A 23,085-nucleotide genomic window follows, 5' to 3' on the forward strand; every position below is an offset into this window, starting at 1 on the left:
CATACAAGCAGTTGAATCCCAGCCTCCTTTGGCTTCCACACAAATGGAGGAATCAGAGAATGCAGGTCCCTCTACACAGCATGTGCAGGAGCCGCCACCTCTGGAGCAATCTTTAATGCTTTTAGCAGCTAAGAAGAGCTCAAAGAAAGCAAAAAAGCCCCAAATCATTTGGGGATAGTTTGCCCAAGAAGAATAATGATAAGGCTGCTAAGAGACCTGTGCATTCTTTATTTGGTTCGGCCCTACCACTGGCTCCCCTGCTTCAGAAAACTTCTATAGCTGAGGAACATTTTGGTGGGAACCCTCCTCCACCATGACACTGAGCATGCCCAGTCAGTTCCTGCCCAAAACCTCTTTGAGACCGCCATTGGATTTGAATCCCAGGATAACCACACCATCAGTATCAATATCCTCGATCATGATACCGATAGTGATGGGGGGGGGGGTGTTGTGTGAATACACAGGTGACCACTTGAAGAACAACAGGTTTTTTTTAAAAGATACGAATGGTTTATAAAGAAAAGTAAATGCAAAAGAACATCAGATACAGAAGTGAAATGTGAAACATTACTGTTATTGTTGTTATTATTATTTGTATAAAATTGCCCAATGCTGGGCCTCCAGGTGGCCTTACAAAATGAAAACGTATACAGCTAAAGCCTATAAATAGAAATATACAAAAGTTACATTCCAATATTAAAACATTTAAAACTTTTAAAAATATATAACAATTTAAAAGTCCAAGGTATAGGGAGAGGTCCAGATTATTTGCCAAAGGCCGGCTGGAACAAAATAGGTTTTGCCTGCCTCCAAAAACACCTCAAGAGCCAGTCTAGACTGCAATGATTGGGGTAGGGTGGGGAATACATGTGTACACTATGCAAAATACACTACCGTTTAACTGTTTCGAAAGCTTTTTAGAAAAACAGTGTGACTAGGCCGGAATCAATGTTTATGCCCAGAAGCACTCTGAAAGGTTTCAGAATTGTACTTAAAAACTTACACTAGACCAAACTAATTAAATGAAGTTTTTTTTTATTGTGAATATCAACAAACAGAACAAAAATACATTGTGAAAATGGGGGTGGGAGGGAGACCGACCCATACATTGTTTATATAAAATTATCATTTTCCATCATATGTACCATTCAAGAAAAGAAAAGGGAGAGAGTTAAAGGTTTCAAGAAAAGCAGACCAGATATCCATATGTTTATCCACTTGCATCTATATAACACTCATTCAGAAGTTGATTGTGTTATTAGGTCCTCGAGCCATTACATTATGGGAGGTTTGAATTTGTTCCTCCAATGTGATAGTATACATCTTTTGGTTGTCATAAGGGTTCTGTGCTGACCATTAGTTAACTTCAAAGAAGTCGGTAGGTAATTTAGGAAGAGATGCACATTATTCCATATTATAAATTGTTTCAGTACAAAGTTCATCTTTATGATGTGCACACTCTTTAAAATTATTTATTTATTTATTTATTTATCATACTTATACCCCGCTCTTTAGCCAAAAAAGGCTCTCGGAGCGGCTTACACTTAGCAAAAAAGACAGTCCCTGCCCTCAGGCTTACAATCTAATAAAGACATGACACACAAGGAAAAGGAGTCAAGGAGGGAGGGAGGGAGGAGAGAGAAAGAGAGAGAGTGTCCAGCAGGAGCAGGCCCCGATGTTACTTCTGCCTGCTCCTGTCCCCTCAGTCCTCCTTCTTCCTCACAGGGCCAAGATGGCAGTTTTCCCTGTGGGGGGGGGAAGAGTCCAGCAGGAGCAGGCCCCGATGTTACTTCTGCCTGCTCCTGTCCCCTCAGTCCTCCTTCTTCCTCACAGGGCCAAGATGGCAGTTTTCCCTGGGGGGGGGGGGGAAGAGTCCAGCAGGAGCAGGCCCCGATGTTACTTCTGCCTGCTCCTGTCCCCTCGGTCCTTCTTCTTCCCCACAGGGCCAAGATGGCAGTTTGCCCTGTGGGGGGGGGGAGAGTCCAGCAGGAGCAGGCCCCGATGTTACTTCTGCCTGCTCCTGTCCCCTCGGTCCTTCTTCTTCCCCACAGGGCCAAGATGGCAGTTTGCCCTGTGGGGGGGGGGGGAAGAGTCCAGCAGGAGCAGGCCCCGATGTTACTTCTGCCTGCTCCTGTCCCCTCGGTCCTTCTTCTTCCCCACAGGGCCAAGATGGCAGTTCGCCCTGTGGGGGGGGAAAGAGTCCAGCAGGAGCAGGCCCCGATGTTACTTCTGCCTGCTCCTGTCCCCTCGGTCCTTCTATTTACCTTCATAGAAATTAACAAATGGTCAGTGTAAATGGATTCTCCACACACTTTTGGAAGGATAACATTCAGGACCTTATTATAATGCAATGGACTGATGACCTTATAACGCTTTCAATATTTGAGCAGGAAGCATATAGATGTTACCTTGAAATGGATACTTATTTGGATATTTGGTTCACTTTTGTTGAAGCCTGTTAGAATGTTTTGTGCATTTCATATGTATTCATTGCAATGGATAAATAGAAATCCATACACACACATAAAAAAGCCAGCAACAAAATTATAGGTTTTGTGGGGGCCATGTTGGGAACCCTTTCATAGAAGCCCGTTCAGGTGTGTGGACGCTGCATTGGGGACCCCAGTTTTGGGGCATAATCTAGACAAGGTTGAGCACTTTAAAACTAATTTATTCCAACAAGGAAGACTTAGATTCGTGCTTAATATTCCTAGTGGGGCTTTAAGGCCCTCAAAGCTTGCTGCCCTCTGGCTTGTTCTGAATATTCCCTCACAGCGAGCCAGGGGGTGTGCTCTCTGAAGAGCCATGTTGGCCATTGAAAGCAACCAGTGTGATTCTCCAGAGTTGCTCAGTCTCAGATCCCTGGCTCTGAGAGGGTCCTTCCTCAGAGCCAGGCATTGCTAAACAGAGGATCATGCAGCTGCTCCAGAGGGTTGGTGGCTTCTCAAGAGGTGAGGTGTCCCTGGAAATTGCCTGCAGCACAACACTCTAGCCAGGCATTTTCTTGCATCCTGCTTGAATATTATTAGAAATGCTATGAAAAGAAAGTGGCAATGGTATTTTGACTATTCAAGGGCATTTTTTTACTTCTATATTTTCTAGTGTGATTGCCATTGCATTCTGGATTGCTGCCATCCTGGGCATTGCATATATAAAAATCTGAAGCCACATGATTTGTCTTTCTGATTTGTTTACAAACCATGCAAGAGACAGATATCTGAACAAACAATATATAACTTAGTTGACTTAAAGAACCTGAACCGCAAATGGATCATTATGGGCGTAATTGGAGGCTCTGGCTCAGTTGTATTTATATAAAATACTAATTCCTAACATTTTGTCACAATCTAGCATGCCCAAGAAACAGAACCCAAGTGGGTGTGTGCCTATGAGGGTGTGGTTTTATACTAATAGGGAGTAGATATGACTGGTATTCTTCGATACCCCCACTATTTCTACCCCATGGAGAATAATGTTTATACTTCAGATATTAAGCACTGCTCCAAATGGTTAATCTGACTAACAGTGCAATCTTGTACATGTTCACTCAGAAGTAAGCTCCACTGAGTTCAGTGGGACTTACTCGCAGGAAATTGTTAGGATTGCAGCTTTAAAGTACTTAAATCTTAGAGCATGTCTCTATAAGTTTATTTATTCATTCATTTATTAAAACATATACATCCTGCCTTTTTTCCTCTAGTGAGGAGCTCAAAGCAGCTTACATGGTCCTCTTCCACCATTTTATCCTCACAACAACCCTGTGAGACTGATAGTCATTGACTGGCTGAAAGTCACCCAGTGAGTTTTGTGGCTGAACTCAGGATCTCCTGAGTCTCAGTCCAATACTTACCACTATACCACACTGACTCTCACACTTAACTATCTTTTGGGGAAAGAATTGAAAGACAGAACCAGAAAGAATCTCTATAAATACATTGTAGTTAACTATCATAATGTCTAGCTTTGATCTTCAGGATTTATTGGCCAGATATTCTTCCCAACCTATAATTTCGTAAGATTGTTATTTTTAATTCTACACTTTATTTCATTTTCCGTTTCTCTCAAGAATCTTTATGGTTTCAGCAGATGGAGCATTCAGGTCTAAATCTGCTTTAAGATCAGTGGAATCCATACAGATAGAAATCAACAATACAATGGGACATTAGTAGTATGAGGAAGCAAAAAGGTGATTCAGGACTGTTAGAAATGTGAATTTCATGTAATGTGCTGGATTGGAAAAAGGGAATCCAGCATATTAAACCTTAGCGCACCAATTTAAGAGCTCTCAAATGCCCTAAATGTCATTCTTACACTGAGGCTAGGCAACATGGTATTTGTAGACACTCACCTGAAGTGCCCTGTGATACCTCTGATTTTTTTTTTAAAAAAAATCCCAATCATGTTTGGATGGGGAATGTGGACTCAGAAACTTTTGTAGGAACTAATGATGGTGCGTTAGGAATGGATTTGAACCATTCCTAGCTGCCCACTCCTTTAAAAAAAATGGAAGAAGAGGGAAAGGGTAGACTACTGTTAAGCATGGAGGCTTGGGGATGGCAGGTGGAGGGGCGGGGGTGCAACCAAGGGTGATCAGTTGAGTGGGAGAAGGAAACAGTGAGGGCTAGACTGGCAGTGACACAGTATGGTGGAATTTGGGAGACCAGGGCTGGGCTGGGTTGCAGTGAGCAATGAAAGTAGTTAGGGAGGCCTGCAGGGTGATCTGATGGTAGAGAAAAATTGTGGATGGTGTCTATGTATGTTTTGGTTGTGTGTGTGCGCATGAGAGAGAGAGAGAAAATTTGAGGGATTATCCTAAAAGATTTTTTTTAAAAAAAAACCTGACTGGGGTGTGGATTGTATGTTGGGAGTATGGAGTGAGAGAGAAAGTTCGTTGGGGTGATCCTGAATGAGAAAGGACTGTTGGTTTAAAGAGGTGTGTTTGTGTTTTGGGGCTCAGACCCACCCCATCTTATATTTTGGCTCTTGAGCGACTTATTTTCTTTTAAAATTACCAGTTTGCCTTTCTGTGTAATGGGTATTTTGTGATTGACTACATCAACCATTTTTGTGTACACAGCAGCTATTTTGTTATGGGAACCATGATGTTTTCTCAAAATTCTGAGCGTGCCCTCTGGCCAACTCCTATAAACTTTTCACTGTAGCCTTTTTCATTTCCTAGATGTATATATAATTTTCACACAGAGAAGGGGAAGGGGAAGGAATGGGAAATAGCAACTATGTAGGGCCAAAGTAATATGAAAGTATTGTTTTGTTTTTAATGAATAACCAGGTTACTACCCATCAGGATGACAGGTCAGGGCACCATGCAACTTAAGAGACTACCGTTTCCCTTCTGATCCCCTCACCTTTTCTGACTTCACTGTCCTCAGGTGAGTGAGCAAAGGGCTGGACTAAGCCCAACTCTCCAGGAATGGCCCCATCCCTTCCTCTATCACATTGGCAGTTGCTGGAAGAAGAGCTGTAGGAGCAGAGATGGGAAGAAGGGTTATCTCCTTATCTTCTCATGCTACAGCATTTTAATCTCTCATGCTGAAATAGATCAAGCAGCACGTCAGAGCCTGGAGAGCTGGGCTGGACCCTCCCCTCACTCACATCATGGAAACAAAGGCACTAGATATTCAGTGTAACCAAACACTGGTCCATTTTGAACATATACCAGTCACATACATAGTGAGGCTCATATCTTACAGCTACACCACTTGTAGTATCTGTTGATGTCTATGTGATCCATCCTTATGTCACATTTTTTATGGTGGATTATGTGAGCAGGACCTACTTGCATTTCCCTTTACATACACAAGTCCCAGTTCACCTTAAAGGTACTACATGCTGGACTAGAGGGTGTATGTGCTTTAGCCTTGCTCCCTCAACATGTATAAGACACATGCTGGGGCAGTGTGTGAATTGGTGAGATGGCAGTTCAAATCTGTCATACAATATCGAAGTCCCTATCATTATGTTAAATAGGGTATGTGCAGAGGCAGAGTTTCTACATAGCAGTTCCCCTGGGGTGAGGGTAATGCATCTTTGTTCCTAAACACAGTTTTATTCCCTTGTGGAATCCCCCTTATTGAGAGATGGGCCACCAAACGCCTAATGTGGAGAAGAGGTTTGGCCCTCATTGCAACAGTGTTCCCATGTGTAGTTATTTGTTTTTTCGGCTGCTACATATGCAAAACTACTAAACAGTTGTTTGATGTATTGTAAAATGTTTTATTTTTGTTTTCGTTAGGTTTTGAAAGTATTTTAGAAGGGCTTTATGGACCAAGGCTACGAAGAGACCTCAGTTTATTTGAAGGTAAATAATTATGTGAATTGTATAAAAGCTAGCTTTTTAATTATATGACATTTTAAAACACCTTTGGAACACTTAAGGAAATTTGCTGGGACATTTTATTTTAAGTACTTTCTTCTACAATTTTTAATTGCAGACTCCTCTTTGTTCTTCTCTCTACAAGTACTTGTTCAAAATGGCAAGCATTTACAACAGATCTTCAACCTATTAGTGAACTAAGCATCCTTGCTATTTTCTCTGTTTGGAACATTGACCCTATCTGTTTCTCTCTTTGCGAGTCTTATAACAGGACAGCCAGTGCTCAGTTTAAACACATTCTTTTGTGAACTAATTAAACATGAGAACAGTAACGATTTTGCACCATCTAGTGTCACGGCTGAATAAAGCCTCACATTTCCAAATCCTGTGCAAATGTGCCTTTTTCTCCAAAATGATATACTTCTTTTTACAAAGTAATATCTCTTCATTTCTAAATAGGAAAAAATATTTTTCTTTTAGAAAATTGATACTAAGAGCCAGATTACACAGTCAGCAGAATTAAGCAGTATCCCCACCCCCTTTGGACTATATAGCTTTAATGATTTCAGTAGGAGGTCACATGTTTGAATGCTTACCCCATGGAAAAAAGCCCCTCCCAGTTCATGGGAAGTCATGGAGACAGCATCTTCCTCCTTGACATGCTACTTTTTTGTGCACAGGAATATATGATGATAGCAAGATGTAGTAGAGGCAACATCAGCAGTGGGGGAGACATTTACATCTTGTCCCCTCATGTGTCATATAACTGCCATGAGGGAGCCAGCAGAGGTTGTTGGGGAAATATCTGTTCTGAAAGGCCACATTCCATGAGGAACTGGGATAAATGTATCCCAGCTTTGGGATAGATTTATCCCAGTAGATACACGAGGATCTTCTGTAATGTGGACAGACTAGGCCTGGAGGTGGAGTTTCGCAGGTCTATAACAATTCCATCCCCTTCGTCAAGTGTCTCATCAGCATTTGCCTAATTTTGAGTGATCTTAAAAGTTGGTGTTATGAAAAAAAAATGGTATTCTGATGGTGTATCGCTCATCAGTCTTCCTGCTTGAGCTGGTCCAGGAGGTCTTGGAAATCCTTAGGCTTGTTACTCTGGAGCTTCATGGCTTCCATAATCTTGGGACTCAGTTTATATGATCCCACTTGTATCAGTGGGCACACACTTGAACATAACAAGAGCCATGCTGAATCAGACCAAGGGTCCCTCTAGTTTACTTGATTTGGTCCCGGGTGGGAAGAGTAGTCTGTAGGTGGAGGAACATGCTATCGGTCCTTGTCATAGTCAGATCATTTTTGGAAGGGTTTAGGCTTACTTGGCTTTTAGGCTCCTGCAGGAGTTGGGGAGATAGTCAAATGGTCTACCAGTGGCATCAGATAGATCAAGATGGTTTCCTCATGGGTAGGACATTTTTATTCTACTTGGGCTGGCAATCCTGTTGAAGCTCTGGTTCTTCTTCGTGGTCTCTGTCATTCACACATCTGGGCTCTGTGCCTGCGTGGAGCCTTGTTTGGAAAACTTCCATAGCTAAGGCGTTTTGGGTGGGAACCCCTCCCCCGCTGTGTACTGCGCTCACCAGAAAGGGTTCCCACCCATTCCCCTCATTTCTCTTTCGAGCCATCATAGCAGCATCGTTTGGTGACTTCTCTTTAGAATTCTTGTTAGAGGTGTTCCTTCTTCTTCTTCTTTCTTCTTCTATTTTAAAAAAAAGATTTCTGTATCTTTTTCTTCCTCTTTGCTTGTAAATTTTGTAGATCGGGACTCACGGCAGCAGACCCACTATTGCCCTGGAAGGGCGTATGGCCCTCCGGGCCCCATTCAGAAAATCTTCAAACTGCAGCAGTAAATTACCCCCTTCTGATACACATTCCTTGTGCTTGCTTTGCTTAGTTGTGGAATCTTGTCATTTTTGTCAAGCATTTTCAAAACAAACCGGAAGGCACAGGTCGGATAGGCTCAGGGCCATCCTGTGGAGCAAAGCCTTGTAAGCGGTGGACACCCCAGCAAAGATTCAGTCTTTGGGTTGCATGTCCGCAATGGAGTCTTCAGAGCGGTCCCCTTCCTTGCCTTTGCTTGAGAGCAGTACACACACTCAGTCTTCTTCTCCAGGTCACTCAGTTGCCCTGTATATCACAAAAAAGTTATTTAAAAAAGCAAAGACACCGAAAGAAGTCAGCAGCGTAGCAGGAGAGAGAAAGAAAAGGAAAAAGAAGAGGCCTCAACTCGGTGACACAAGTCCTGAACCGAGCAGACCTGCTTCTCATTCTCCAGCGGTTGTTCAACCTGAAGAATCGGTTATTTCTTCTCCACACTGTATCGATGTTGAGCGCATCAATGTTGACCATATTGATGTCGACCCTGCACCGCCACAAAGCAAACTGATTCAGTTGCCATCGAGGTCATCAGCATCGCTAAGGATAGCTCCGCTTCCCCCACTATTACACTCACCGATTCCTATGGTGAGGGATGTTCACCAACCTCCTACATCGATTTCTGAGGGGGAGATTCAAGACCCTTCACCACAATAGGGTCGGGCGAGGGAACCTCAGCATAGAGTCTCGGAAAGAGATCACAGATGTGGCTCTCCCAATTCAATGTTCTCTGCACTCTCCGACAGAGGGTGCTACCATCCTAGGTCAAGATCCGGGAATCGATCCAGATCGCCACTGTAATGGGAGAGAGTCTCCGATTGGGGTAGGTGTTCCTACAGGCCTAGATACTGGGAACATGACCCTAGGGCTGACAGTTACTATACAGATCGGCGTTACATTTCCCTGCCAGAATATAGAAACTGTCGACCGTCTCCGTCGGTACTGAGGGACAATTGAGAGCTTCAATATGAGGTATCACACCTAACGCCTCGGTGTTAGGCTACTCAGTGTGAGGTTTGCTCTCAACAATTCAACAAGTGGACCCGCCTTAGGACTTAGGGCAGGAGTCCATTGGACACACACCTGCTCTTAGTGACAGGACGAGGTTCAAACCCACAGGTTGGAATTGCCACTCTGGCTGATCCGGAAGACTACTGTTCAGAGTCGTCCTCTCCAGCTTTGGTTCAGCCCTCTATGTCCTCTCTCCTTCTGAAGATCTGGGCCAATTTTTCGATCAGGTTTTATGAATGGCTCAGGCTTTGGGCCTCAGTACAGCAGGCAGCTCCTACAATTCAGGACTTTGACTCAGTTATGACAGATACTGCCCGGCCAATATCAGTACCTGGCAGGAATCTACCTTGTCACAGCTTGGATGTGCGTAGGGCATTAGACCTTTACAAGGACAGGATGAGTTCCTTCCAAAGGTTGCCTCTTCTATTTATATGTTACCCTGCACAACATAAGGGCTTCACACTCTCGCCTCAGCGCCTGTCAGCTTGAGAACAATTACTTTGGTATGCGAGCTGGCATGTCTTCCCCTCATGGACTCAGTTTGTACCCATTCAACCTGAGCAGTTGCCGCTTTGGCAGCGTTTGACAGGGGAATCCGGATCCTGGACCTATGTAAGGCTCAACTCCATCGACATTCGTCAGGCATTACTGTCTTGATCTACGGGCACAAGCTGATTGTGTGTTTGGGAGAGCAGTGCTGTCATCTGTTCTGGCATAGACACCGTCCCACCTCTGGGTAAGACAGCTTGCTAATCGCCCAGATGTGTGAATGACAGAGACCACGAAGAAGAAATGCAAGTTACTTTCCTGTAACTGTAGTTCTTTGACGGATCATCTGTGCGTTCATGCAACCCACCCACTATCCCGCATCAGTGTTGATGCCGAGGTTCTGGGGCCATGATCTCTCAGTTCTGGGGCCATGATCTCTAGGAACTGAGGGGAATGGGCGGGAACACTTTCGGGCATGCGCAATACACAGCGGGGGAGGGGGTCCCGCCCAAAACGCCTCAGCTATGGAAGTTTTCCCGAACGAGGCTCCGTGCAAGCACAGAGCCCAGATGTGTGAATGCACAAATGACCACTCAAAGAACTACAGTTACAGCAACCTGCATTTAACTTCTCGAAAGAAGAAATAGCCCAGGCTGTTGACATGATCATTCCTGAGCATTGTCTCCTGATGATTAAAGTTTGGGTGGCTCCCTCAGGAGATTTTGGTACAGTGCACCAGAAGAAACAACTGGAGCATTGGTGGAGACTACTTCATAATGAATTTGACTCATTTCAAATCCTATTCCCTCATGCAGTGATGGTGGTGAAGAAATCTGACTTCTCTGCAACCATTGTGTATCTGTATGGAGTTATCTAGGGCAGTTATTTCAAATGATTATGAGTATATTACTTTGTGGCTCAAGGAGTCATCAATAAACCTCTGTAATCAATTTACCAAACACTTTATAGGTACAGTTTCTTATATCTGTTTCTAATTGGATACCACATTAACAGAAACCCTGTTTAGGTGAATGTGTGAAGGCTTAAAGAGTGTAGAGAGTCAGGACCATGTACACACCCTATGTTTTCAGGCATGCCAGTTCTGTTGCGCCAATACAGACCTTTCCGTATTGAATTGGCAAGGTCTGAAAGGGAGTTATACTAGCGTTTGCTTGAACCCAAGTAGAAGTACCTAAGTGGTCTCACAACCTTCCTTATCAGGGTTCTGTTCACACAGAAACTTCTACTAATGTTCAAGTGAACGTGAGTAGAGTTCTTGTACAGGTAAGCAACCTGTCTATTCTACATGGCAAGGTCTTAACTGAGATGGGCCAGGTTGGTGTAGTGGGCAGCGCTAGCGTGCACAGCCCAAACTCACTACACACTTTCTCATCCATACACCTGAACAGGGGTAGTATCTGCATTACATCTCAATGCATCTGTGATAACTGCTTGTCAAGATGTTATGGATAGTTTTCTATTTGTGCAACCTGAGGATGTGGATAGGATCTTTAGGCACAGAAGGCTAGCCATTTGTGCATTTGATGGTTCTTCATCGTGGTCTCTATGCATCACACATATGGGCTTTGCGCCTGCGCGGAGACCGAACCGGAACCTTACATAGCTAAGTGGAACGTTTTTGGCGGGAACCCCTCCCCCACGCTACCGCGCATGTCCATGGGGTTCCCACCCTTACCTCAGTTCTTCATCGTGGTCTCCATGCATCACACATATGGGCTCTGCGCCTGCGCGGAGACCTGAACCAGAACCTACTATAGCTTAGGGAAACGTTTTTGGCGGGAACCCCTCCCCCACGCTACCGTGCATGTCCCTGTGGTTCCCGCCGTTACCTCAGTTCTTCGTCGTCCGCCATTGTGCGCTGACCTAGAAACCGTGCCTCTAGCGTTTTTTCTCTTTAAAATCCCTTTTTCTGCTATTCTCTTGGACCCTTTTAGATATTTGCTTCTCTCTCTTTTTCTCTTCTCCCTATATATATATATATATATATATATATATAAAACGCGCCCCTTTCAGAAAATGCGTCAAATGCGGCGCTAAACTACCACCGAAAGACGGGCACTCTCTTTGTGTGGTGTGTCTCGGAGAAGGTCACAAAGTCCAGCAGTGCCACCACTGCATGGCATTCACGAAGCAAACCCGCAAAAATAGAGCAGATAGACTTCGTTCTGTGCTTTGGGAAAAAGCCCTGAAGGCTACTGAACCCGCGCCTCAAAAGCACATGCAAAAATCCTCCTCGAGGACAATGAGCAGGGACCACAGCCCTGAAATTCAGTCCTTTGTTATAACCGAGGAGATGATGGCGGAAGACAGGGCCATACCCCTGACGCCAGGCCGATCCCTTGCGGTGTCCGCAGCCAAAAAGATTTCAAAAAAGGCTCGGACCCCGAAATCGGCAGAACAAACTAAAAAGAAGAAGAAGAAGAGGAAGGACGCCGAAAAAGGTTCCTCCTCTAAGGCCGCGACCGCTACAACGGCATCACCCAGGCCTCTTACCACGTTGAGACCGACCACGGTACCGACGCAAGCCTCGGTACCAGAACATCTACCAGTACCGACTCCCATACCGACGGCAAGAAGCTCGATGTCAGAGGGGGAGATCCGCGACTCGACATCGGCCATTTCAGTACCATGTGCTACCTTTCAAGTACGAGGAGATCAACCCACGGTACCAGTGCCACCAGCCTATCGACAGAGGCCTGCACCCGCTCAACCGGACTACGATCGAGTTTCCCAGTTCTCGGGATACCATAGGCAAGACCTTTACGACTGGGAGTATTACTGGCCCCAGGAATACTATCCAGATGAGTGCAGACAGGAGGAACGCTACACTTACCCTCCTCCACCTACCAGGGTCATTCAAGTCCCCTCACCTCGGGCCCCGACACCATCAAGGCATCATGCTATAACGGAGACGTCGATACCGAGGGTTACGGCGGCATCTTCGGTACCGCACCAAGAACAGGCATTGCAGCCAATCCAGGTAGCAATGCAACCTACCGCATCGAACTCACCTGAGATGAAGAGTACCGATCTGATTCAGACTCGTTGGTGTCGGTCGCACCATCGATGCCGTCACCAGAGGACATAGTGAACACCCATGATCCCGCTTCTCCGTCGGAGGACATGGGTAGTTTTTCAGATCACGTCCTCAGACTGTATTCTAATCGCACCTTGGTGGCCTTGGCAACCGTGGTTCCCTCACGCCCTTCGACTGTCGAGAGGGGACTACATCAAATTACCGTCGATACCGAACCTCCTGTCTCGACACCAGGGCAAGGTTCGACACTCGGACCTCTCGATGCTCAAGATGACGGCGTGGAGGATAACACCACACTCTCCCGTACCGTACAATTGACTGCACAGAGCATTTTGACGGCATCAAGAAAGCCTTCGACAAGGAAATCATATGCGGCTAAGTGGCAAAGGTTTTCTAAGTTTGCACTAGAAACGAATCACACAGCTAAGACTTGCCCCATCTTAGTGATTCTTGAATATCTGCTCTCACTATACCGAGCAGGACTAGGACTTTCTTCGATCAGAGTCCATCTAGCCGCCATCACAGCTTTTCACAGTGGTGTGGAAGGGTTTTCACCTTTCACTCACCCCACCTCGAAGGAATTTCTAAAGGGACTCAAAAATACTATGCCAATTACTAGGAGCATCATACCATCATGAAGCTTATCTGTTGTGTTACACACGCTGATAAGAAAACCATTCGAGCCCATGGCCACAACGGATTTGAGACTATTGACCCTCAAGACTGTGTTCCTGGTTGCCATAACCTCGGCAAGGCGCGCTAGTGAGCTTAGAGCTCTGAGGATAGATGCGCCCTATACGATTTTTCATAATGACAGGGTCGTGTTGCGAACAGACCCATCGTTTCTACCTAAGGTGGTGACACCTTTTCATCTGGCCCAAGAGATTGTCTTACCAGCCTTTTTCCCAAATCCTACGACGCCTGCAGATGCATCTCTGCATATGTTGGATGTTAGGAGGGCTCTCGCTTTTTATAAGGCGAGAACTGAGGGATTTAGGAAATCCAAACAATTATTTATATGTTATGGTGAGCCTTTTAAGGGACTCCCAATGTCATGCCAGCGGTTGTCACGCTGGATTGTAGAGACAATTGAACTTGCCTACTCTATCTCCAAACTAGAGCTACAGCATCCTGTGACAGCTCATTCAGCCAGGGCGATGTCAACATCTGTAGCTTCCAACAGGGGTGTTCCACTTAGGGACGTTTGCAAGGCCGCAACCTGGTCCACCCCTTCCACTTTTGTCAAGCATTACAGCTTGGACACCCGATCCAGACAGGACTGCTCATTTGGAAGGATGGTCCTTTCGGAAGTGTTGAAATAATGCACCAACCCACCTCCAAGGTATGTTAGCTTGCTACTCGCCCATATGTGTGATGCATAGAGACCACGATGAAGAAATGCAGGTTGCTTACCTGTAACTGTAGTTCTTCGAGTGGTCATCTATGCATTCACACAACCCACCTACCATCCCCACTTGGTGGTGTGAGACTGACAAATAACAGTTAAATGTAAAGATTGACTTTATTTGAGTACACTCATGTTTATGGGGGCACAATGTCGGACTCCTGTAAACTGAGGTAACGGCAGGAACCCCAGGGACATGCGCGGTAGCGTGGGGGAGGGGTTCCCGCCAAAAACGTTTCCCTAAGCTATAGTAGGTTCCGGTTCAGGTCTCCGCGCAGGCGCAGAGCCCATATGTGTGAATGCATAGATGACCACTCGAAGAACAACAGTTACAGGTAAGCAACCTGCATTTCTTCGTCGTCCGCCATTGTGCCTAGACTTGTAGAACCAACCTCTTAGCGTTTTTACCTGTTTTTCTCTCAAAAATTCAATATTCTTCATCTTGACTGTATTTTCTCTTCTTAATTGTCATTTTCTTCCTATCAAAAAAAAAATTGTTGTTAGTTAGTTTTTCCTCAGCGACGTTCAGTCGCAGGCGCCTGAGCCGCATGCCAGTGAAGACTCCATTTCGCAAATGTGTTAAGTGTGGGGCAAAACTTCCCCCTACCAACGGACACTCTTTGTGCGTTCTCTGCTTGGGCGAAGGCCACAAAGTAGAAGCTTGCCATCACTGCATGGCATTTACCAAGCAGACTAGGAAAAACAGAACGGACCGTTTACGTGCTATCTTGTGGGGAAAAGCTCTCAGAGCCACAGACACGACTGAAATGGATAAAACGGCATCGAGTAAGACCGTTGGAGACCGCAGCACCGAGGAGTGCGACAAAACCAGTGCGAACAATAGGGCATTGATACCCCTCACGCCTGGGCGGTCATTGGCGAGCTCCGCGGCCAGAAAAATTACTAAAAAGGCCCGGACTCCCAAATCTTCCTCCGACGCTGAGAAGCAGAAGAAGAAGAAGAAGAAGAAGAAGAAAAGGAACGGGGAGAAACATTCCAAAAGGTCCCCCCAGCCCTCCAAACCGACCCAGACTCAGTCAACTACTGTTTCGGTCCCCGTAACTGTTTCGGTACCGAGACCTCGTTCAAGACCGACATCTGAAGTAGCTTCGATACCGATGCGACCCCAGAGTCTATCAGAAGGCGAAATTAGAGATTCAGCCTCTGTAGCTTCACTACGGGATCCACTAGAAGCTGTAGGAACTGAGGAAATTATCCCTCTAACGCAGCCGTCTCCTAGACCAGCGGCGTAGAAAGGCCAGGGCAGGAGTGGGACAGAGCCTCCCAGTATTCTGAATCCCAGACCAGGCATGAATATTACGACTGGGATTACTATCGACCGCAGAGGTACTTCCCACATCACCGGGATTACCAATACGCGCCGGAGACTTATTTTGCTCAGCCTCCTCCCACTTCAAGAGTTTTTCAAATTCCACCACCATCTCGCCAACCTTCGCCAGCGCCAACTCATCGCCGCCACAGCCACGCCTCTACGATACGGACAGCGGCCGCTACGGTACCAGCCCATCAAGAGCAACTACAGATTGTCACTGTATCTTCGCCCAAGGATGATTATCCCTCTGATACCGATTCTAGGGTGTCGGTTACCCCTTCGGTACCGTCGCCAGAGGATGTTATACATTCGCAAGACCCTGCTTCACCCTCTGACGACATGGGAAGATTTTCAGAGCATATGCTGAGAATGTCTCAAGCACTAGGGTTGGATATACAGCAACCCGACGAGCCAGTCGATGATCCCATCTATGATGTGTTTCACACTAAGAGCAACGCTGCAGTCGCTATTCCTCTTCCTCCAGCCTTGAAACAGACAGCACAGCTTTCCTGGAAAACCCCAGCGTCCACACAAGCCACATCAAGGAGACTGGAAACCCTTTATCGCATACAGGAGGGAGATGCTGCTTTCCTCACCCAACACCCAAAACCCAACTCCATTGTGGTGGAATCAGCCCAGGGCCAATTTCAAAAGCCTCACTCCGCCCCAGTGGATAAAGAGGGCAGGAAATTGGATATCACAGGCAGGAGAATCTATTCCTCTGCATCCCTCGGTATCAGGGCCTCGACATACCAGGCAACCATGGCTCGATACCAACTCTTCCTTTGGGAGAAAGTGGTCACTATGTGACTATCTCCCAGAGGACAAGAGAGAGTTGGCTAGAGTTTTTCAGGCAGAAGCCTCTGCTATAGCGAAACAGCAGCTATCTACCGCCAGACATTAGGTCGACTGTCACTCCAAGAATATGATGGGTGCAGTATCTTTAAGGAGGCACGCCTGGTTAAGATCAGCAAATTTAACTTATGAAACGAAGGCCAGAATTGAAAACATGCCCTTTGACGGCGAGGGCTTGTTCAGTGCCAAAACTGATGACACATTGGACGCAATATATAAAGCCCGTACTACTGCAAAGAAGATGGGTTTCGCCGCCCCACTCCTACAGTATAGGCCTAAGCCTATACTTGCTGGTCAAGACCACCTGTCCAGCAACAGCAGCAGCAACAGCGTCCTCAATATCAAAGCCAACCGAGGCAGCAACATCAGCTCCAAAGAAAGCGACCGTATCAGAGCCGTTTTCAACAAGACAAGCGTCAACCCGACTTCAATAAGAAGCAGCGGGTTTGACTCCTTCATCCCAGACCCACTACCCTTTGCGAACCGCCTAGCACCGTTTTACCATCAATGGGAGTCAATAACATCCGACTCCTGGGTGCTCACTATCATCAAGTCAGGTGTGCCATCGAGCTCGATGTCCTCCCTCCTTCTTTGGGGGTGAAAGTAACAGTGCCGTCCCCTCCTCTGCTTCTCGAGGTACAAACCCTACTAGCGAAGGGAGCCATCTCTCCCGTACCCGCAGAGGAAGTCAACCAGGGGTTTTTCTCACGTTACTTCACGGTCCCAAAGAAAGATGGAGGTCTTCGACGGATCATGGACTTAAGGCAATTAAACAGATACATCACCCCGAAAAAGTTCTGTATGACAACGGTTACTTCCATTCTACAACTGCTACACAAAGGAGTTTGGTTCGCTGTGGTGGATCTGAAGGATGCGTACTTCCATATCTCCATCAGGAAGTCGTATCAAACTTACCTGCGATTCTCAATCGGTGCGTCCCAGTTCCAGTTCACCGTTCTTCCCTTCGGGCTTGCCACGGCACCGAGGGTCTTCACGAAGGTGATGGCTGTGGTGTGCGCCCACCTAAGACAGAAAGGGATTTACATATACCCGTACCTAGACGATTGGCTTCTGGTAGCGGACAACAGTCACACGCTCCGGAAGAATATACTAACTACTCTCAACCTGTTGGACTCGTTAGGCCTATGGGTCAATGAGGAGAAATCCATCTTGACCGCACAACAAAAGCTGGACTTTATAGGGGTAACCCTATCGTCTCAAGATGGGAGAGCATACCTGCCCTTGTCCAGAGCAGACACCCTTCGGGATCTAGTCATCATTACCGAGAGCCGTTTAAAAGTCTCAGCATGGACAATCCAAAGGCTGCTAGGCTTAATGGCAGCCACCACCGCAGTGATCAAGCTTGCAAGACTCAGAATGAGGATCTTGCAGGGGTGGTTTTTAAGAACGTTCGACCTTCGACGCAATGCCCGCCGGACTTACGTGTCGATTCCGAGGCAAGTAAGAGCATCTCTGAAGTGGTGGCTATCGATGAAGAATCTTTTGGAGGGAGTTTCGTTTCAACAAGAAGCCCCTTCGATAACGATTACGACGGATGCTTCGTTGACCGGATGGGGGGCACATTGCAACTCCCTTATCGCTCAACGTCGCTGGCCTCCTTCTCAGAGGGAACAGCACATCAACCACCTAGAACTCTTAGCGGTGGAAAATGCAATAAAGACCTTCGCACAAATTATCGAAGGCCGAAACGTCCTGATCGCGACGGACAACACCACCGTAGTGGCATACATCAACAGACAGGGTGGAACAAGATCACACCCCCTGAACCGATCGGCACTCAGAATTTGGAACTGGTGCATAAAGAGAAATACTTACCTGACTGCGATCCACGTAGCAGGGAAGGAGAACACCATTGCAGACTCCCTCAGCAGATCCTTCCACGTCGACCATGAGTGGGAGCTCGATACCGAGACAAGAGAAGACCTTTTTCGGTACTGGGGACAACCTGCTGTCGATGTCTTCGCTACTGAAGAAAACGCAACTTGCTCCAAGTTCTGCAGCAGAGCAGGAAGAGGAAAGGACTCTTTAGGAGACGCTTTCACCAGAACTTGGAAAGGAGATCTTCTTTACATCTTTCCACCCTTTCCACTGTTAACGAAAGTACTAGCCAAAATTCAGACGGACAGGTCGGATTGCATCTTCATCACACCGTGGTGGCCTCGACAGACGTGGTTCTCTCACGCCCTTCGACTGTCGAACAGGAATTACATCAGACTCCCAGCAGTTACAGGTAACCTAGATATAGTGGACATTATAGTGGTTTCCTCCGTTCCTGGTGGAATGGAGAGAACCAGTGGAATACGGTCATCTCTGGATATAAATTCAGCAGGAAGGACAGGGACGGGCATGCTGGGGTTGGTGTTGCTCTGTATGTCAAAGAGGACATAGTGTCAAGTAGACTAGACACCTAAATGGGTCAGACATCTTTTCTATCATCTTTTCAGACCAGAATGCTCATGGTGAAAACAAAATCAGGGAGTCCTCCAAATGAGAAAGTGTTGACTTCAATTACCCCCACATTGACCGGATAAATGTATATTCCAGTAACGACAAGGAGGTTAATCTCAATGCCCTAAACGACTGTGCCCTAGAACAATTGGTCATGAAACTGACCAGAGGGAGGCGACCCTGGACTTAATCCTGAGTGGCGTCGCCCAGGAGCTAGTATGAGATGTAAATGTTTTTGAACCAGTTGGTAACTGACTACAGTGCTATCAGACTAAATTTATACTTAAGTGGGAAACTGGCCAGGAAATCCTACATAGTCACATTTGTCTTCAGAAGAGAAAACTTCTCTAAAATGAGGGAACTGGTGAAAAGGAAGTTGAAAAGAGGAGTCTGAAGGGTTAAATCTCTTCAAAATGTGTGTAAACTACTCAAAACCTCAATAATAGAAGCTCAGCTAAAATGTATACTATGTTTTAAGAAAGGTAGCACCAAGTCCAAGAGGTCACTGGCATAGTTAACTAGCAGTGTCAAGGAAACTGTTAGAAAAGAGGGCTTCCTTCAGAAAATGTAAGTCTTGCCCAAGTGAGGAAAATAAAAGAGAGCACAAAACATTTTGAAGAACATATTGTTAACCATATCAAGGCCAACAATAAAGAATTTTTTAAATATATCAGAAGCAGGAAACCAGCTAGGGAAGCGGTTGGACTGCTGGATGACATTGGAGTTAAGGGAGTACTAAAGGAGGACAGAGAGATTGCAGAGAAGCTGAATGAGTTCTTTGCATCAGTGTGCACTGCGGAAGATATAGGACAGTTATCTTTGCCTGATCTGATGTTTTCAAGAAGGGAGTCTGAGGAACTGAGGCAAATAGTAACAAAAGATGAAGTTATCAACCTTATGGACAAATTAAAGCAATTAAATCACCAGGCCCAGATGGTATCCATCCTCGAATTCCCAAAGAACTGAAATATGAAATTGCTGATCTTCTAACCAAAATATGCAACTTGTCCCTAAGATCAGCATCTGTACCAGAGGACTGGAGGATGGCCAATATAATACCAATTTTTAAAAGGGATCCAGAGGGGATCCAGGAAATTACAGGTCAGCTAGTTTAATGTCTGTTCCAGGTAAATTGGTTGAAAGCATTACTTAAAACAAAAATAGTAAGCATATTGAATGACAAGTCCTTCTGAAAAAGAATCAAAATGGCTTCCGCAAAGATAAGTCCTGTCTCACTAATCTTTTAGAGTTCAATAGTCATGTAGACAGCGGTGATGCAGTGGACATTGTTTACTTGGACTTCCAAAAGGCTTTTGATAAAGCCTCTCACCAGAGACTCCTAAGCAAACTAGCAGTCATGGGATAAGGGGAGAGGTCCACTTATGGATCAGTAACTGGTTAAAGAACAGAAAGCAGAGAGTAGCAATAAATGGTAAATTCTCCCAATGGAGGGAAGTAAACAGCGAGTTCCCACAGGGATCTGTATTGGGAACAATTCTTTTCAACTTGTTCAAAAATGATGTGGAAATAGAAGTGAGCAGTGAAGTGGCCAAGTGACACCAAATTATTTAAGGTGGTTAAAACAAGGCATTGTGAGGAGATTTTTCTCCCTCTCCCATAATACTAGACCCCAGGGTCATCTCATGAAACTGATTTGTGGGAGATTCAAAAGGAAGTTCTTCTTCACACAGTGCATGGAATTCACTACCACAGGTTGTAGTGATGGCCACCAGTTTGGATGGCTTTAAAATGGAGTTGGATAAATTCCTGGAGGAGTGTGTTCCTGTTAGTTCTGTTGGGCCTCTCAATGGCTTTCAGTATTATCCACATGGTATCATTCTGGACTGCTTGGTTGGAACAAAACTTGGCACACTGCCTTACAGTGGTTCTGGTCACTCCCAGAGGAGCACAGAATTACTGCTCAACTCCTTGGCTGTTTGCTTATAGTGTCACATGGGGTTCTATTTTACTATTTGTCCTGTAACCTCTGGGAGAGAACATATGGGGATTTTGAGTTTGATGTCATCAATATGCTGATGAGATGCAGTTTGGTCTCTCTTTTCTATCTCAGTCCATGAGGGCTGCAGTGGTTCTCAATCATTGAGTTGGTTCATAGGATCAAACAGCCCACTGAGGCTTATTTAAGCGAAGGTGGGTTGGGGCACCCATTTTGAATCGTCAAGCCACAACTGCAACTTGTTGCATCATCTGAACCTGGAGACCATGGGTTATGCATGGATAAAACAACCCTTGCATAAGCCTAAAATAGAGCCCATGCTTTCTATGAGGATGGTTCAACTCTTGCATAACCTGCGGTCCCTGGGTTCGGACGACACAACAAGTCGCAGTCAAATATTCTGGATGATGGTTGCAGGTGCTATGGCATGTAATGTTTTGAATAAGCTGTGGCCATTGTGTGAAGCCAGTCATTGTCTGGAATCATTAATGGCTGGATGAGGGAGAATAAACTGAAGCTTTATCGCAACAAGACCTCATTAGTGAGACCTCTGATCCAACAATAGGAATACTACCTGCTGTGGATGGGCTAGCACGTCCCTTAAAGAATATGGTATGCAGCTTGGAAATCCTTTGGTCTTGGATGTCAGGTAGCAATTATGTTGTTATTAATGTCAACAGTCGTATCGAACCACTGACACCAAAGCCAGGAACCATCCTGCAGTCCTGTTAACTTTATGTAATTTAAACCATTTAGTTGCTCAAAGGAGACATCCAACAAATTGTAAATGCTTACTGGGTCTGATAGCTGAGCTTGATGCTGTTTGGTGTGCTCTTTTTAAGTTTCAGGTTGAAAATACATGATGTCAGATCAGGCGCTGTTTAGCGGTGCAAATAAACCAGCACTGAACAATAGAGCAATAGGAGACTGTTTGGCACAGAGCAAGTAAACATACTGTTTTGCTATTAAAATTCAGCCTTTGACATTTCAAACATTTTCTGCACATCTACAGAGTTCCGTTTAAAAAAAAGAGTGAGCAAAATCGCTCCGATAGATCTACAGTAGTTACACTAACTTATTATTTCATTCAGTCATTCTGATACTCTTCAGAACTTTCTTAGGCCAAAGAAAAAACAAGCTTTAAAAGAGGGTTGGGTAAATTCCTGGAGGAGAAAGCTATCAATGGCTATTAGTCCTTATGGCTAAGTACAACCTCCAGTATCAGAGGCAGTAAGCCTGTATACATTAGTTGCTGGGGAACATGGGAGGGAGAGTGCTATTGAACCTTGTTCTGCTTGTGGGTCCCTGGTCGACAGCTGGTTGGCCACTATGTGAACAGAGTGCTGGACTAGACGGACCCTTGGTCTGATCCACCATGGCTCTTCTTATGTTCTTATTGTCATTGCAGCAATTTATTGTCATTGCAACTGTCTTAACCAATCAGATGTTGCCTTTGAGGGGGCACGGCCAATGAGGGCACACGAGTTTCGAAGTGGCAGCTCTTACATTGCTCCTGTGTCCTCATTGGTCATATTACCCAAAGGCAGTATCTGATTGGTTCAGATCACTGTTACTTGATATGTTTTGTGTGTTTCTTTAAAGTAAGTTTTACGACGTGTGCCACAGTAAGTGCAGGTTTGCCCAGCCAGGGACCTCCGTGGCTGGTAGCTGTGGGTTTTTTTGGTAGGGTGTGTGTGTTGCTGGACTCCGGGGTTCCAGACATACCATGGAGCCAGAGCTTCTCCTAGGGTTTGCTGTGCCAAAGCCTTATCTACCTTTTAGAACTCAAGAGCATTTTGTATAGAATAGAATGAGCTGGGTTGGATTATGTTGATCTGAGTGGCAAATGTTGGTTGGTCGAACATTCGAACAGTCACCGCTTCTAGAATTACCTTGAGAACACACAGTGGCAACAAGCCCACTGGGGCTGGTGGGCCAGAAGGCAAATTAATTACATTCTTTTGAATTCAAAGCAGCCAACAACTCATAGTACATAATGCAGAAAAGCTAAACTGAGGCACAGTGACTGAAAGATCATGCCTGAAAAGCATAGAGGTATTTTTTTTGGAGGGCAGGTAATATTGTCAGAGCAAAACAGAAAAGTAGTCATTTGATTTCACAGCAACCCAGACCACCGAAATCCATACAAACAACACACTTCATCTCTCATTACAATCCATTGCACAGGAACGGGATACTGAAACATGCACAATAACATAAAGATCAGAAGACGTGCAAAGCCAAAGTTTTGGGGAGGATTTTTTTAAAAATGAAAGCCAATATAAGG

General features: G+C 45.5%; 1 protein-coding gene across 2 annotated transcripts in view; it reads left to right on the plus strand.

The window, feature by feature from the left end:
- LCORL (ligand dependent nuclear receptor corepressor like) overlaps nucleotides 1-23,085 on the plus strand; it is a 96,086-nt gene that overhangs the window by 23,599 nt on the left and 49,402 nt on the right. The window contains exons 2-3 of one of the 2 annotated variants that reach the window (XM_063135332.1): nucleotides 5,291-5,390; nucleotides 6,254-6,319. Coding sequence is in view for 1 of the 2 variants with exons in the window: in XM_063135333.1 (XP_062991403.1) it covers nucleotides 6,254-6,319 (66 nt within the window). In the remaining variant the exon portion in view is untranslated. The remainder of the gene's footprint in view (nucleotides 1-5,290; nucleotides 5,391-6,253; nucleotides 6,320-23,085) is intronic. The other variant, XM_063135333.1, reaches the window with a different exon arrangement.

The sequence above is a fragment of the Elgaria multicarinata genome, chromosome 10 (genome assembly GCF_023053635.1).
Source record: "Elgaria multicarinata webbii isolate HBS135686 ecotype San Diego chromosome 10, rElgMul1.1.pri, whole genome shotgun sequence".
Taxonomy (NCBI): Eukaryota; Metazoa; Chordata; class Lepidosauria; order Squamata; family Anguidae; genus Elgaria; species Elgaria multicarinata.